This window comes from Pipistrellus kuhlii, unplaced genomic scaffold (assembly GCF_014108245.1).
Source record: "Pipistrellus kuhlii isolate mPipKuh1 unplaced genomic scaffold, mPipKuh1.p scaffold_m20_p_163, whole genome shotgun sequence".
Classification (NCBI taxonomy): Eukaryota; Metazoa; Chordata; class Mammalia; order Chiroptera; family Vespertilionidae; genus Pipistrellus; species Pipistrellus kuhlii.
Genome location: NW_023425475.1, coordinates 39,114 through 52,473, shown reverse-complemented (window position 1 = coordinate 52,473; position 13,360 = coordinate 39,114). Strand labels below are relative to the sequence as shown.

General features: G+C 69.4%; 1 protein-coding gene across 1 annotated transcript in view; it reads left to right on the top strand.

Moving 5' to 3' along the window:
• The window catches only part of LOC118720352 (zinc finger protein 281), a 44,946-nt gene that overhangs the window by 10,643 nt on the left and 20,943 nt on the right, over positions 1–13,360 (top strand). Inside the window, exons 17-28 of the mRNA XM_045582462.1 lie at positions 29–176; positions 571–723; positions 1,198–1,324; positions 2,005–2,098; positions 2,337–2,463; positions 3,438–3,535; positions 4,027–4,100; positions 4,653–4,874; positions 5,968–6,152; positions 6,272–6,430; positions 6,890–7,012; positions 7,596–7,688. Of these exons, the coding sequence (XP_045438418.1) occupies positions 29–176; positions 571–723; positions 1,198–1,324; positions 2,005–2,098; positions 2,337–2,463; positions 3,438–3,535; positions 4,027–4,100; positions 4,653–4,874; positions 5,968–6,152; positions 6,272–6,430; positions 6,890–7,012; positions 7,596–7,688 (1,603 nt within the window). The remainder of the gene's footprint in view (positions 1–28; positions 177–570; positions 724–1,197; positions 1,325–2,004; positions 2,099–2,336; positions 2,464–3,437; positions 3,536–4,026; positions 4,101–4,652; positions 4,875–5,967; positions 6,153–6,271; positions 6,431–6,889; positions 7,013–7,595; positions 7,689–13,360) is intronic.

The window sequence follows — 13,360 nt, the reverse complement described above, 5'->3', positions numbered from 1 at the left end:
CGCTGCCATGGGCGTTGGTGCTTTGCAGGCTGGAGGCGGAGGTCCGAGAGGCGCAGCTGCGGGCCAAGCAGGAGATGCTGCAGGGCATCCAGGTGGCCAAGGAGGTGGCGGAGCAGGAGCTGTGCTGTCAGCGGGCCGCCTTCGAGGGCCGGATCGAGGCCCTGCAGGCCGAGCTGGTACGGGCGGGCCAGTCTCTCCCCACCCCGTGTCCTTTCCTGGACGGTGTACGCAGGCGACAGGTGGCTGCCGGGACCAGACAGGAGCCCTCTGGGCCAGGTGCTGCCTCTGGTCCGCCCCCTGCTGGGCGCCCCCGGAGCCTCCCTGGCCACCTGCTGATCTGAACCCTGACGTATGAAGCACCCAGTGACGCCCTCGCGAGGGGCCGGGCCGTCGATGGGGGGGTGGGAGGGTCACGGGGTCCCCCAGCCGCGTGAGCCCGGCTCTCCTCCCACCGCGCCCGGCTCCTGCTGCGGGGAAAGGCGGGGCCTTCTGCTCGCCCGGGAGCTGGGAGAAGTGCCGTCTGTTTGCCTGGTTGTTTACCCATTGCTTGTTTGCGATTGTTCTCCGAAGAAAGAGGAGTCCCAGCAGAAGCAGCTGCAGGAGGCGAGTACCCAGAAGGCCCATCTGCGCATCGAGGAGCTGGAGCGGGCCAAGCAGCGGCTGGAGCAGGAGGTGCAGGCCAACCGGCGGCGCCTGGAGCTGGAGCGGCTGGCGGCCCAGCAGGTGACTCCCGGCCGCGCTCCCGGGCTGGGCGGGGAGAAGCTGGGGTGTGCGGGGGAGAAGCGGGGCTGGTGGGGGAGAAGCCGGGCTGGGCGGGGGGAGAAGCTGGGCTGGTGGGGGAGAAGCCAGGGTGGGCGGGGAAAAGCCGAGGTGGGTGGGGCAAGCCGGGCTGGGCGGGGAGAAGCCGGGGTGGACGGGGGAGAAGCCGGGCTGTGCAGGGAGAAGCCGGGCTGGACAGTGGAGAAGCCAGGGTGGACGGGGGAGAAGCCAGGCTGTTAGGAAAAAGTGGGGAGAAGCAGGGCCGTCGGGGAGAAGCAGGACTTATTGTCACAGCATCACTCTCCGGCCGTCTCGTGAATTCCGGTGGCTCTCCGTGCCGACGGGAACACGCCGGGAGCTGGGCTGTCACGGCGGCGTGTTCCGCGGCCCTAACCTCTCTCCCACACGCACACGCGTGGCCCTGCACGCCCGGCCCAGGCGCTGGAAGACCACAGCGTGCGCCACACGCGGATCCTGGAGGCGCTGGAGGCCGAGAAGCAGAAGATCGCCCAGGAGGTGCAGGCGCTGCAGCGGGGCCAGGGCGGCCGGGACCGGGGCCCCTCGGGTGAGTGCGGACGGACGGCGTCGGCTTCCGCCCCGCGGCCCGGGCCGGAGGAGGGCGGCTCAGACACCCTCACCCTGGGACGCGGGTTAGAGCCGCTCAGCTTGTTTTATTTTTGTGGAGAGGATGGAAGGGGGAGGGAAGGGAGGGAGAGAGGGAGAGAAACATCGATGTGAGAGAGACACATCAATTGGTTGCTCCCACATAAGCCTCGACCAGTTCTGGGGATCGAACCTGCAACCAGGTACATGCCCTTTGACCTGGAATTGAACCCATGACCTTTGGTGGGAGGGTTGACGCTCCAACCACTGGGGCATCACTGCCAGGGCTAAATCATGAAGCGAGTGACTTTCCCAGGCCTGTCCTTCCCCGGGGGTTATTGCTAGAGTGTGCATGTGTGCGTGCATGTGTGTGTGTGTGGTGTGTCAGTATGCTTGTGTGTGCTGACTCCTGTGTGCCCGCTTCCAGTCCCAATGAGCTGTGTATATGTGTGCATGTGTGTCTTTGTGCATGCATTTGTGTGTGTGCGTGTACACTGACTTCCCGTGTGCTCGCTTCCAGTCCCGACAGCTGTGTGTGCTTATGTGTGTGCTTATGTGTGTGCATGTGCATCCGTGTGCATGCCCGTGTGTGTGTGTGTGTGTGTGTGTGTGTGCACTGACTCCCCGTGTGCTCGCTTCCAGTGGCGACGAGCTGGGGCTCCCTGAAGCTCTCGCTCATGATCCAGGAGGCCAACGCCCTCAGCGGCCGCGCGCAGAGGCAGTACGTGTTTGGCAGGTGAGCCTCGTGGCCCGGCTGGCGGTGGCTCTGCGCTGAGAGCGGTTTGCCTCCGCACCCTTCTCGGGAATCAGACACCTGTTTCAGTGACTCCGAAGAGAGCACGCCCTCACACGTTGTCCCCGTCACAACGCGGCTAATCCGGGCGGGTTTCCTCCCGGGCCCTCCGGCTCAGAAAGCTGTGGGTGCAGGTGACGGGCACGCGTGTCTGAGACGGCGCCCCCTCCGTGTGTTTCAGACACGAGGCGCCGGACGGAGGGGGCGGCCCCCGGGTCCGCGTGCGGGACCTGCGGCTCGGCGTGGCCACACTCTGGAGCCGGGAGAAGTTCGAGTCCAAGCTGGCCGCCCTGAAGGAGCTGGACGAGGTGCCGTGCTGTGACTTTCTCTGCGCTTTTAGAAAACAGTTTATTGGTTTCAGAGAGGAAGGGAGAGAGAGAGAAACATCCACAAGGAGAGAGAATCACGGATCTGCTGCCTCCTGCACGCCCCCCACTAGGCATCGAGCCTGCAACCCGGGCCTGCGCCCTGACCGGGAATTGAACCCTGACCTCCTGGTTCACAGGTCGACGCTCAACGACTCAGCCACACCGGCCAGGCCCTGCTTGTTTTTAATATCTGACTTTCTGTCTTCTAAAATCCTACTCCACGTGGGAGTTTTTAATCACCTAACCAGCCTCGTCTCAAAGAATGAAAATAAAAGGGAGGGTGGGGTGGCAAAAAGAGGTGCGGGTCCCAGTCGGTCTCGTGAGGAAGCCCTTTCGAGCCTCAACCAGACAAATCCGTGAACGGCCCCAGAGCGATGGATCAGGATCGACCGAAAGCCACAGCCCCGGAGAGATGACTCAGACGAGGACCACAAGCCGATGGCGGTGCGAGCGAAGCTGTGAGCCCAGATGCTCATGAGTCAGACCCCACGGCGCTCAGGGCCCTGGCTCCGGGGCCGGGCGTGCTCACAGGACCCACCGCCGGGAGGAGGCGGACCGGGGTGCCCTCGGCGTGACGGACGGGCTGCGGGGGTCCTGCTTTCTCTGTGTGGATACGTGTCAGTAACTTCCACATTCCCTACGTGGCCGGTGTGGCTCAGTGGATTGAGCGGCGGACTGAAGGGCCCCGGGTTCGATTCCGGTCAACGGCACACCGCCCGGGTTGCAGGCTCGATTCCCAGGGGGTGTGTGTGTGCAGGAGGCAGCCGAGCAAATGATTCTCATCACTGATGTCTCTCTCTCTCCTTCCCTCTCTGAAATCAGTAAAAACATATCTTGAAGATGTTAACGAAAAGCGAAACGTGACCACGTGTTTAGGTCGATGACAAACAGAAGCCGTCTGCTTTCCCCCCCAGAGTGCCGGCAAGTGCGAGGAGGAGCTCTTCTGCGACCCCGAGGACCAGTGGGAGCCCGACCTCTCGGCCGCGCCCGCCGCCGCCCTCTCCCGGAGGAGGTAGGCCGCCTGCCGGCCCGCCGGCCGGCTCCGCACACGGCTGTGTCGCTGCCTTGTTTTTCATTTCATTTTATTTTACTTATTTTTTATTTTGTTTTATTTATTCTTATTTTATTTTATTATTTATCTTATTTTTTATTTTATTCTTATTTTATTCGTTTTTTGTTTTTTATTTATTTTATTTTAATTTTATTTATTCTTATTTATTTATTATTTTATTTTATTTTATTTTGGTTCAGCCTCAGCCGAGGATATTTTTCCCGTTGGTTTTTGAGAGGAGAAGGGAGGAGGAGGGAGAAGCATCGATGTGGGAGAGACACGTGGATGGGCTGCCTCCCACGTGAGCCCTGACAGGCAGCGGAGCCCACAAGGCACACGCTCTTGACCTTGAGGGGTCCCGGGGCCGGGGCTGGGCCGGGATGGAGCCCGGGCGGGAGCCCTGCTTGCGGGCGGGCGGGCGGGCGGGCGTGACCTCCTCCCCCTTCCCGCAGGAGCCGGAGCCTGGTGAGGCATCGCGGGGTCTCCGGCTACCTGCACGGCGCCCAGGCCCACACGGCCCCGTCAGGTGGGTGGCGGTCGCCGGGCGACCCTGTGACCCGGTGCCGGGCGGGCCGGGCCTGTGTGCCGGGAGGGACGCCGGGGGCGGGCTGGGCCTGTGTGCCGGGAGGGACGCCGGGGGCGGGCCGGGCCTGTGTGCCGGGAGGGACGCCGGGGCGGGCCGGGCCTGTGTGCCGGGGAGGGACGCCGGGGCAGGCCGGGCCTGTGTGCCGGGAGGGATGCCCGGGCGGGCCGGGCCTGTGTGCCGGGAGGGACGCCCGGGCGGGCCGGGCCTGTGTGCCGGGAGGGACGCGCGGGAGGGCCGGGCCTGTGTGCCGGGAGGGACGCGCGGGAGGGCCGGGCCTGTGTGCCGGGAGGGACGCCCGGGCGGGCCGGGCCTGTGTGCCGGGAGGGACGCCGGGGGCGGGCCGGGCCTGTGTGCCGGGAGGGACGCCGGGGGCGGGCCGGGCCTGTGTGCCGGGAGGGACGCGCGGGCGGGCCGGGCCTGTGTGCCGGGAGGGACGCCGGGCGGGCCGGGCCTGTGCTGGGCTCCGGGCTGAGGCCGGCTCCCGTCCCACAGGCTCCGGGGAGCCGCCTGGCGCCCTGGGCTCCGGCCCTGCGGGGCCCGCGCTCCCTGGGATCTGCCGGGAGCTGGTGGGCGCGGCCCTGGCCGTGCTCGGGCGGAGCGGCGAGGAGGACACGGCGGCGGACGGCCTGCTGGACGGTCTCCGGCGGGTGCACGGGGGGCTGCTGGCGCTCGCCCGGGCCCACAACGCACAGGACGAGGACGGCCCCGGCGACTGTGAGCAGCCCTCCCCGGCCCCGGCCCCCAGCCCCCGGCCCTCCCGCCCCTCAGCCCCCCCGGCCCCCAGCCCCCCGGCCCTCAGTCCCCCGGCCCCTCAGGCCCCCCCAGCCCCCCGGCCCCTCATTCCCCCCAGCCCCCCGGCCCCTCAGTCCCCCCCAGCCCCCGGCCCTCAGTCCCCCCCAGCCCCCCGGCCCCGGCCCCCAGCCCCCCCGGCCCCCCCGTCCCTCCCCGGCCCCTCAGCCCCCCCCAGCCCCCCGGCCCCTCAGTCCCCCCCAGCCCCCCCGGCCCCTCAGTCCCTCCCCGTCCCAGCCCCCGGCCCCCCGGCCCCCAGCCCCCCCCAGTCCCCCGGCCCCTCAGTCCCATCCCAGCTCCGCAGCCCCTCAGTCCCTCCCCAGCCCCCAGCCCCTCAGTCCCCCCCAGCCCCCCGGCCCTCAGTCCCCCCCAGCCCCCCGGCCCCCAGTCCCCCCCAGCCCCCCGGCCCCTCAGTTCCTCCCCAGCCCCTCAGCCCCCCCCGGCCCCCCGGCCCCTCAGTCCCCCCCGGCCCCCCGGCCCCTCAGTCCCTCCCCAGCCCCTCAGCCCCCCCCAGCCTCCCGGCCCCCCGGCCCCTCAGTCCCCCCCGGCCCCCGGCCCCTCAGTCCCATCTCAGCTCCGCAGCCCCTCAGTCCCCCCCAGCCCCCCGGCCCCTCAGTCCCCCCCAGCCCCCCGGCCCCTCATTCCCCCCAGCCCCCCGGCCCCTCAGTCCCCCCCAGCCCCCCGGCCCCTCAGTCCCCCCCAGCCCCCCGGCCCTCAGTCCCCCCGGCCCCCAGCCCCCCGGCCCCTCAGTCCCCCCCCGGCCCCTCAGCTCCCCCCAGCCCCCAGCCCCCCAGCCCCTCAGTCCCTCCCCAGCCCCCCAGCCCCTCAGCACCCCCCAGCCCCCCAGCCCCTCAGCACCCCCCAGCCCCCCAGCCCCTCAGCACCCCCCAGCCCCCCAGCCCCTCAGCCCTCCCCAGCCCCCTGCGATGTCCCGGCGGCGGGGGTGGTGCGGGAGGGGCGGGCGGTGCGGGCGGTGGGTCCGAGCTCCCGGGCGAGGCCTCCCGTCCTCTCCCCTCAGTGTTCTCCGCGGACCCCACGGCCCAGGCGCAGGCGGTGCAGGTGGCCTGCGCCTTCGGGCAGCTGGCGGCGCTGGCCCCGCTCTGGCCGGGGGACGCCGTGCCCGGGGCCCCCGCAGCCCGGCTGGGCGAGGAGCTGCGGCAGGAGGTGGAGAAGCTGGGCGGCTGCGTGCAGCTGTTCCTGCAGGTCAGTGCGTGTGCGGCTGTGCGGGAGGCGTGTGCTCTGTGTGTGCCGGCCTCCGCCGTGGGCGGGCCGGGCCGGGCCGAGCTGGAGGCCAGGACTGATAAACGGGCCTGTCCACGCAGGGCTGCTCCTCGGACATCCCGTCCATGGTGGCCGACGCGCAGGAGAGGGCCGCCCGGGCCGTGCGACGGGCCGTGGCCTGTGCGGGGCAGCTGGCCGTGCTGAGCGGGAGCCGGCCGCGTCTCCTGGACCCCGGGCCCTGCGGGGGCGCCGGCCTGCAGGTGAGAGCTCGGTGGGTCCGTCCGCGCTGGCGAGAGCGGGCCGCGGCTGGCGAGTCCTCTTTGTGCCTCTCGGCCTCTTGGTTCGGGGACGGCGGTTACCGTGAGGTCACCGGGAGGAGCTGGTTCCAGGGAGTCTGTCTGCGGGCTCAGCCCCGGCTGTGGACGCATTATCGGGGTCCCCCTGGCTGTGGGCACAGGGGGGTCCCTCTGGCTGTGGGCAGTGTGGGGGTCCCTCTGGCTGTGGGCACAGGGGGGTCCCTCTGGCTGTGGGCACAGGGGGGTCCCTCTGGCTGTGGGCACAGGGGGGTCCCTCTGGCTGTGGGCACAGGGGGGTCCCCCTGGCTGTGGGCACAGGGGGGTCCCTCTGGCTGTGGGCACAGTGTGGGGGTCCCTCTGCTCAGCACTGTGTCTGCGGGCACTGCTCCCGCTGGAGCCTGAGTCTGGCCGGTGCCTCCCCAGGAGGACCTGGCGGACGCCCTGTGGGACGGAGTCGGCGCGGGGCTGCGGCTGCTCATCGACTCCGGGCTGGAGCGGGCGGGGGCGCTGCGGAGTGAACTCGCTGGCCTGCGCCCCCCGAGCGAGGTAACACACGGGGCTCCCGCTGGTTTTCATTGACGTCAGAGAGGAAGGGAGAGGGAGGGAGAGAAGCGTCCTCGCTGAGAGAGAACCACGGACCGGCTGCCTCCTGCACGCCCCCCACTGGGGAGGGAGCCCGCACCCCGAGCCTGTGCCCTGACCGGGAATCGAACCCTGCCCTCCGGGCTCCTAGGTCGATGCTCCGCCCCTGAGTTTGTGTGTGTGACTCCATGAACTAGACGGTTGCAGATGCACGTGTTTGGACGTGTGGCCTGTGTCCCTGTGGAAAGGCTGCTGGGAGCTGCGGGCCCGCAATGGGCTGGTCCCGGGGGATCCCGGTGAACCTTCGGCCGGTGGAGCGGCAGTGACACCTGCTGGCCACTTCCCGTCCTCTCTTCCCTTTGCTCCGTCTGCTTCTCCACTCTGAGCCCAAACCGCAGGGACGGTTCCGAGCGACTTCCCCGATCAGCCTCCTCGGTGCCCTGACAGCAGCCTGACCCGCCTCTGGGTGGCGCCCGGGGGGCGGGGCGTCCCGGGTTCGTGCTTCTGAGGGACGTGTGGGTACGACCAGCTTGTCCTCTCCCTCCAGGCGGCCCAGCAGCTGAGCGCCAAGGCCGAGGCGCTGGCCGGGGGCCTGGAGGCCGTCCTGGCCTCATGGGGAGCGGTGAGCCCGGCCCGGCCTGTGTGTGTCCTCCCGGCCTGTGTGTGTCCTCCCGGCCTCTGTGTGTCCCGTGTGTGTCCTCCCAGCCCGGCCTCTGTGTGTCCTCCCGGCCTGTGTGTGTCCTCCCGGCCTGTGTGTGTCCTCCCGGCCTCTGTGTGTGTCCTCCCGGCCTCTGTGTGTGTCCTCCCGGCCTCTGTGTGTCCTCCCGGCCTGTGTGTGTCCCGGTGTCCGTCCTCCCGGCCTGTGTGTGTGTCCTCCCGGCCTCTGTGTGGCCTCCCGGCCTGTGTCCGTCCTCCCGGCCTGTGTGTGTCCCGTGTCCGTCCTCCCGGCCTCTGTGTGTGTCCTCCCGGCCTCTGTGTGTCCTCCCGGCCTGTGTCTGTCCTCCCGGCCTGTGTGTGTCCCGGTGTCCATCCTCCCGGCCTGTGTGTGTCCCGGTGTCTGTCCTCCCAGCCCGGCCTGTGTGTGTCCCGTGTGTGTCCTCCTGGCCCGGCCTGTGTGTGTCCCGTGTCCGTCCTCCCGGCCTCTGTGTGTCCCGTGTCTGTCCTCCCGGCCTGTGTGTGTCCTGGTGTCCGTCCTCCCGGCCTGTGTGTGTCCCGGTGTCCGTCCTCCCGGCCTGTGTGTGTCCCGGTGTCCGTCCTCCCGGCCTCTGTGTGTCCCGGTGTCCGTCCTCCCGGCCTGTGTGTGTCCCGTGTCCGTCCTCCCGGCCTCTGTGTGTCCCGTGTCTGTCCTCCCGGCCTGTGTGTGTCCTGGTGTCCGTCCTCCCGGCCTGTGTGTGTCCCGGTGTCCGTCCTCCCGGCCTGTGTGTGTCCCGGTGTCCGTCCTCCCGGCCTGTGTGTGTCCCGGTGTCCGTCCTCCCGGCCTCTGTGTGTCCCGGTGTCCGTCCTCCCGGCCTGTGTGTGTCCCGTGTCTGTCCTCCCGGCCTCTGTCCCGGTGTCTGTCCTCCCGGCCTCTGTGTGTCCCGGTGTCCGTCCTCCCGGCCTCTGTGTGTCCCGGTGTCCGTCCTCCCGGCCTGTGTGTGTCCCGTGTCTGTCCTCCCGGCCTGTGTGTGTCCCGTGTCTGTCCTCCCGGCCTCTGTGTGTCCCGGTGTCCGTCCTCCCGGCCTCTGTGTGTCCCGGTGTCCGTCCTCCCGGCCTGTGTGTGTCCCGGTGTCTGTCCTCCCAGCCCGGCCTCTGTGTGTCCCGTGTCTGTCCTCCCGGCCTCTGTGTGTCCCGTGTTTGTCCTCCCGGCCTCTGTCCCAGTGTCCGTCCTCCCCTCGGCTCCCGGCCGGCACGGCGGTCTCAGTCTGACCCCTCGTCGGTGACCCCACGGAGGGGGAGGGGGAGGGACGAGGCCGTCCCGCGTTCTCACACTCGCTCTGTTCGCAGGAGGAGCCTGGCGGGCGCGGGGCCCTGAGGGCGTTGGCGGGCCTCGCCCCGGGGCTGTGGGAACTGACGGGCTGCGTGGAGCGGACGGTGGACGCTGTGCTCGCCGCCCTGGGAGGTGCGTGCTGGGGGGAGGGGGGGCGGCCGCCCTGGGAGGTGCGTGCTGGGGGGAGGGGGGGCGGCCGCCCTGGGAGGTGCGTGCTCGGGGTGGGGGGGGGCGGCCGCCCTGGGAGGTGCGTGCTCGGGGTTGGGGGGGGGTGGCCGCCCTGGGAGGTGCGTGCTCGGGGGCGGCCGTACTGTCGGGCTCGTGGTGAAAGGGGTAGAGGCTTCTCCTCGCTCCTCCTCCGTCTGTTGCCTAAACCTCGCCGGTGCTGCCTCCTGCATTAGTCACCGACCGGGACCCTGTGAGGGCGGGTCAGACCCCGAAAAGCCCGTCCTTACAAGCACCCACCTGCCCTGGGCGGCCGGTGTGGCTCAGTGGATAGAGCGCCAGCCCGCGGACTGAAGGGGCCCCGGTTCGATCCCCGGTCAGGGCACAGGCTCCATCCCCGGGGGGGGGGGGGGGGGGGGGGGGGGGGGGTGGGGGGGGGGGGGGGGGGGGGCGAGCAGGGGGCAGCCGACCCCTGGTTCTCTCTCGCCGTGGGTGCTGCTGCCTCTGCCTCTCCCTCTCCCTGCCTCGCCCGGGAGGGGCCGGGCAGTGACTCTCCTCTCCTGCCCAGGACGCCGTGGTGACGGGGCCGCCCTCCGGACCTGCGTGGAGAGGCTCTGCGTCCCGGCCGGGGCCGGCGGTGCCGAGTGCTGCGCCCGGGGCCTCGGGGACCTGGCGGCCGCGGCCAAGGCCCTGCTCCTCTGCCTGGAGGCCGGGGACGGGGCCGCCCCCTCGGGGCCCTGGGGGCCGCGCCCTGGGGACAGCGGGGAGGGCCGCCGGCCGCCGAGCCCCGGGGGGCGCACGCCCGGGGGCTCCCAGTGGGTGTGAGGGCGGGGGGCGGGGCGGGGCGGGCCGTTCGCCCACGCGGGGGGAACACAGGAAGCCGGGCTCGGCGAGGACCGGGCGTGCGGTCTCCATGGAGCCCGCGTCTGCTGCTGGGCCTGGACGGGCTCTGGTTTCGGGGGCCCGGCCGGGGGCCCTCAGCAGCGTGTCAGACGGCCCTGATGGACACGTGTCAGACGGCGCGGACGGACACGTGTCAGACGGCGCGGACGGACACGTGTCAGACGGCCCTGATGGACACGTGTCAGACTGCGCGGACGGACACGTGGGCCCTCGTGGCTCCTCGTGGCTCCTCGTGGCCTCGGCTCTCCCCGGCCTGCCTGCCTGGCTGGCCCGCTCCCGCCGGCTGTGCTCCTGGAGGACGGAGCCACGCCCGCTCCCTGCGGTCCGCGCGGAGCTCGGGGCGGTGGGGGGCGAAGCGGCCGCGCGGTTTGGGGCGGCTGAGCCTGCGCTCCCCGGCCGCTCGCTCTCCCCTCCGAGGCCGAGCGCCGCCTGCTCAGGGCGCCCCCGGGGTCCAGGCCAGGGCACGGCGACGCAGAGGACACGCCTCCCGTCCGTCCATCGCAGCCGGGGCTCACACGGACCGTGCGCGTGGGCAGAGCCCGGCTCGGCTCCCGGGCGGGCCGGCGGGCGGAGGCACGGAGACGGAGGGTCCCTGGGCCTGTCACGTCACGGAAAACACCCCTTCGCGTCCTCCACCCCTGAGGAGAGGCTGTTTCCGCCCGGCCTCCAGCACCGCGGCCGGCGGTCCGAGAGGCCCCTGGGACCAGTGACCCCGAGCGGCGCCTGGGAGCCCGCCGCCCTCCCCCGCCTCCCTGGGAGCCCGCCGCCCTCCCCCGCCTCCCTGGGAGCCCGCCGCCCTCCCCCGCCTCCCTGGGAGCCCGCCGCCCTCCCCCGCCTCTTCCCGGCAGTGCCTGTGCCGGCCGGCGCGGCTGCGGGAACCTGCGCCCGCCCCCCGGTGCGCCCCCCCCCCACCCGGTGCGCCCCGTCCCCCCCCCCGTGCGCCCCGTCCCCCCCCCCGTACGCTCCCCCCCCCCCGTGCGCCCCGTCCCCCCCCCGTGCGCCCCGTCCCCCCCCCGTGCGCCCCGTCCCCCCCCCGTGCGCCCCGTCCCCCCCGTGCGCCCCGCCCCCCCCCCCGTGCGCCCCGTCCCCCCCGTGCGCCCCGCCCCCCCCGTGCGCCCCGCCCCCCCCGTGCGCCCCGTCCCCCCCCCCGTGCACCCCGTCCCCCCCCCGTGCGCCCCATTCCCGCCCCCCCCCCCGTGTGCCCTCCCCCCCCCCCCCGTGCGCCCCGTCCCTGTAGGGGCAGCCGCCGGGCACACTGGCCGTGCAGCCGCCCCGTGTGGAGGTCCTCGGTGTCCCCGGAGCTGTGCGTGGGGCCCGCAGCGAATCTGCTGCTTATATTTAATGTTGGCATCTGGCTGTGCCCCCCTGGACGCGCTGTGTGTGTGTGTGTGTGTGTATGAGTGTGAATGTGTGTGTGTGTGTGTGTGTGTGAATGTGTGTGTGTGAATGTGTGTGTGAATGTATGTGTGTGTGAATGAGTGTGTGTGAATGTGTGTGTGTGTGTGAGTGTGAATGTGTGTGTGAGTGTGTGTGTGTATGTGAGTGTGTATGTGTGAGTGTATGAGTGTGAATGTGTGCGTGTGAGTGTGTGAATGTATGTGTGTGTGAGTGTGTGTGTGTGAGTGTGTGAGTGTATGTGTGTGAATGTGTGTGTGTGACTGTATGTGTGTGTATGTGTGAGTGTGTGTGTGTGTGAGTGTGTAGAGGCAGGGCCCTGCTGAGTGCCCGGGGCTCTGTCCCCGTGGGGACTTCCGGAAGCTTCCACCTGTTCGGCGAGCTTGCTGGCGCACAGTGCGTGGTTTTTAACTTCAGGCTCAGGAGGAACCTTGACCTGCTGCTGCCTCAGCGTCAGTGGTCAGAGGCCTCTGGGGTGTATTGTAAACTGTATTTACGTCTTTATAGTATTTATACCCAATAAACCGAATGCAGTGTGAGTGTGTGTGTGTGCGTGCCGGGGGCGGGGGGGTGTGCGTCCTTCCAGAATCATGTGCCCAATAAAGGAATCGTACCAAACTGCCCGCTGCACACTGTCTCCTGGCTAAGGTGCTTTGGTTTTATTCACTTTATTCCTGACTCAAGATTATATATATATATAGTATATATAGCACCGCCTCTGAACAGGAGGCCACGGTTCGATTCCCGCTCCGGGCACAGGCCTGGATCGCAGGCTGGACCCCCAGTGTGGGGCGTGCGGGAGGCAGCCGGTCTGTGATCCTCTCTCATCCTCGATGTCTCTCTCCTCCCCCGCTTCCTCTCTGAAATCAATAAAAGTACATTAAACGCAGACAAACAAGCTCCGGGCTGCGGTGCATTTCGCTTGGCCTTTGACCCCGAGCTCTCAGCCCAGGGGGGGGCACGTCCGATAGGCGATCGGCCGTTCTGCTCACGCAGCCCTGCAGGGTCCTGGGGGCCGGGGCTGTGAGGATGTGCCTTGTTACCCTCAGCGCCGCCCCCAGTGGCCCCGCTGACGGGCGGGCGGGCGCCCTCTGGAGGGGGTGAGGCAGGCCGTCACCTGGAGTCCCTGTCCTCACGGGTTCCTCACGGGACCTCACGGGTTCGCCTGGTAAAACCTGCGTTTTGAGGGACAAAAGGAAGGCTCCTCTCCCGCTGCAACGCTCACGCCGGCCACCCGAGGGCAGTGTCTCCCAGGAATCTGGCCAGAGCCGGTCTCCTGGCTGCGGATGAGCTAAAAGGAAGGCGAAGGGACCAGGTCCGCGTCTCTCCCTCTCAGACACATAAATAAGTAAATAAACAAACAAACAAATGAATAAAAATAGGCCGAGAGACATTGAAAACCCCCCACACGCCCTCCTCCTTCCTTCAAACAGCATCGCAAACGCGCATTCACGGCGGGAACGTCGATAAGAGAGAAACTTCCACCAGCTGCCTCCTGCACGCCCCCCGCCGGGGATGTGCCCGCCACCAAGGTCCATGCCCTTGGCCGGGATCGAACCCGGGGCGGGGGGGGGGGGGGCCCTTCCGTCCGCAGGCCGACGCGCTATCCACTGAGCCTCACCGGCCGGGGCCTGGCTTACCGCTGACGTTTCTATGCCTCTCCCCTCTCCCTTCCTCTCTGTGAAAAATCAATAAAATGTATATATTTTAAAACTAACAATAAAAAGGGCGCAGCAGAGATTTTTAGCAAAAGAGACAGACGACGCCGGCTGCTCGCAGAGGTCGCCGCGGGGAGGCCCCTGTGCGCGGGGCTGTGTTTTATTTTATTAGTTTTGGAGGGGCGGGGGGGCGGGGGCAGGGGGACGGGGGGCTCCCCGAGGTGG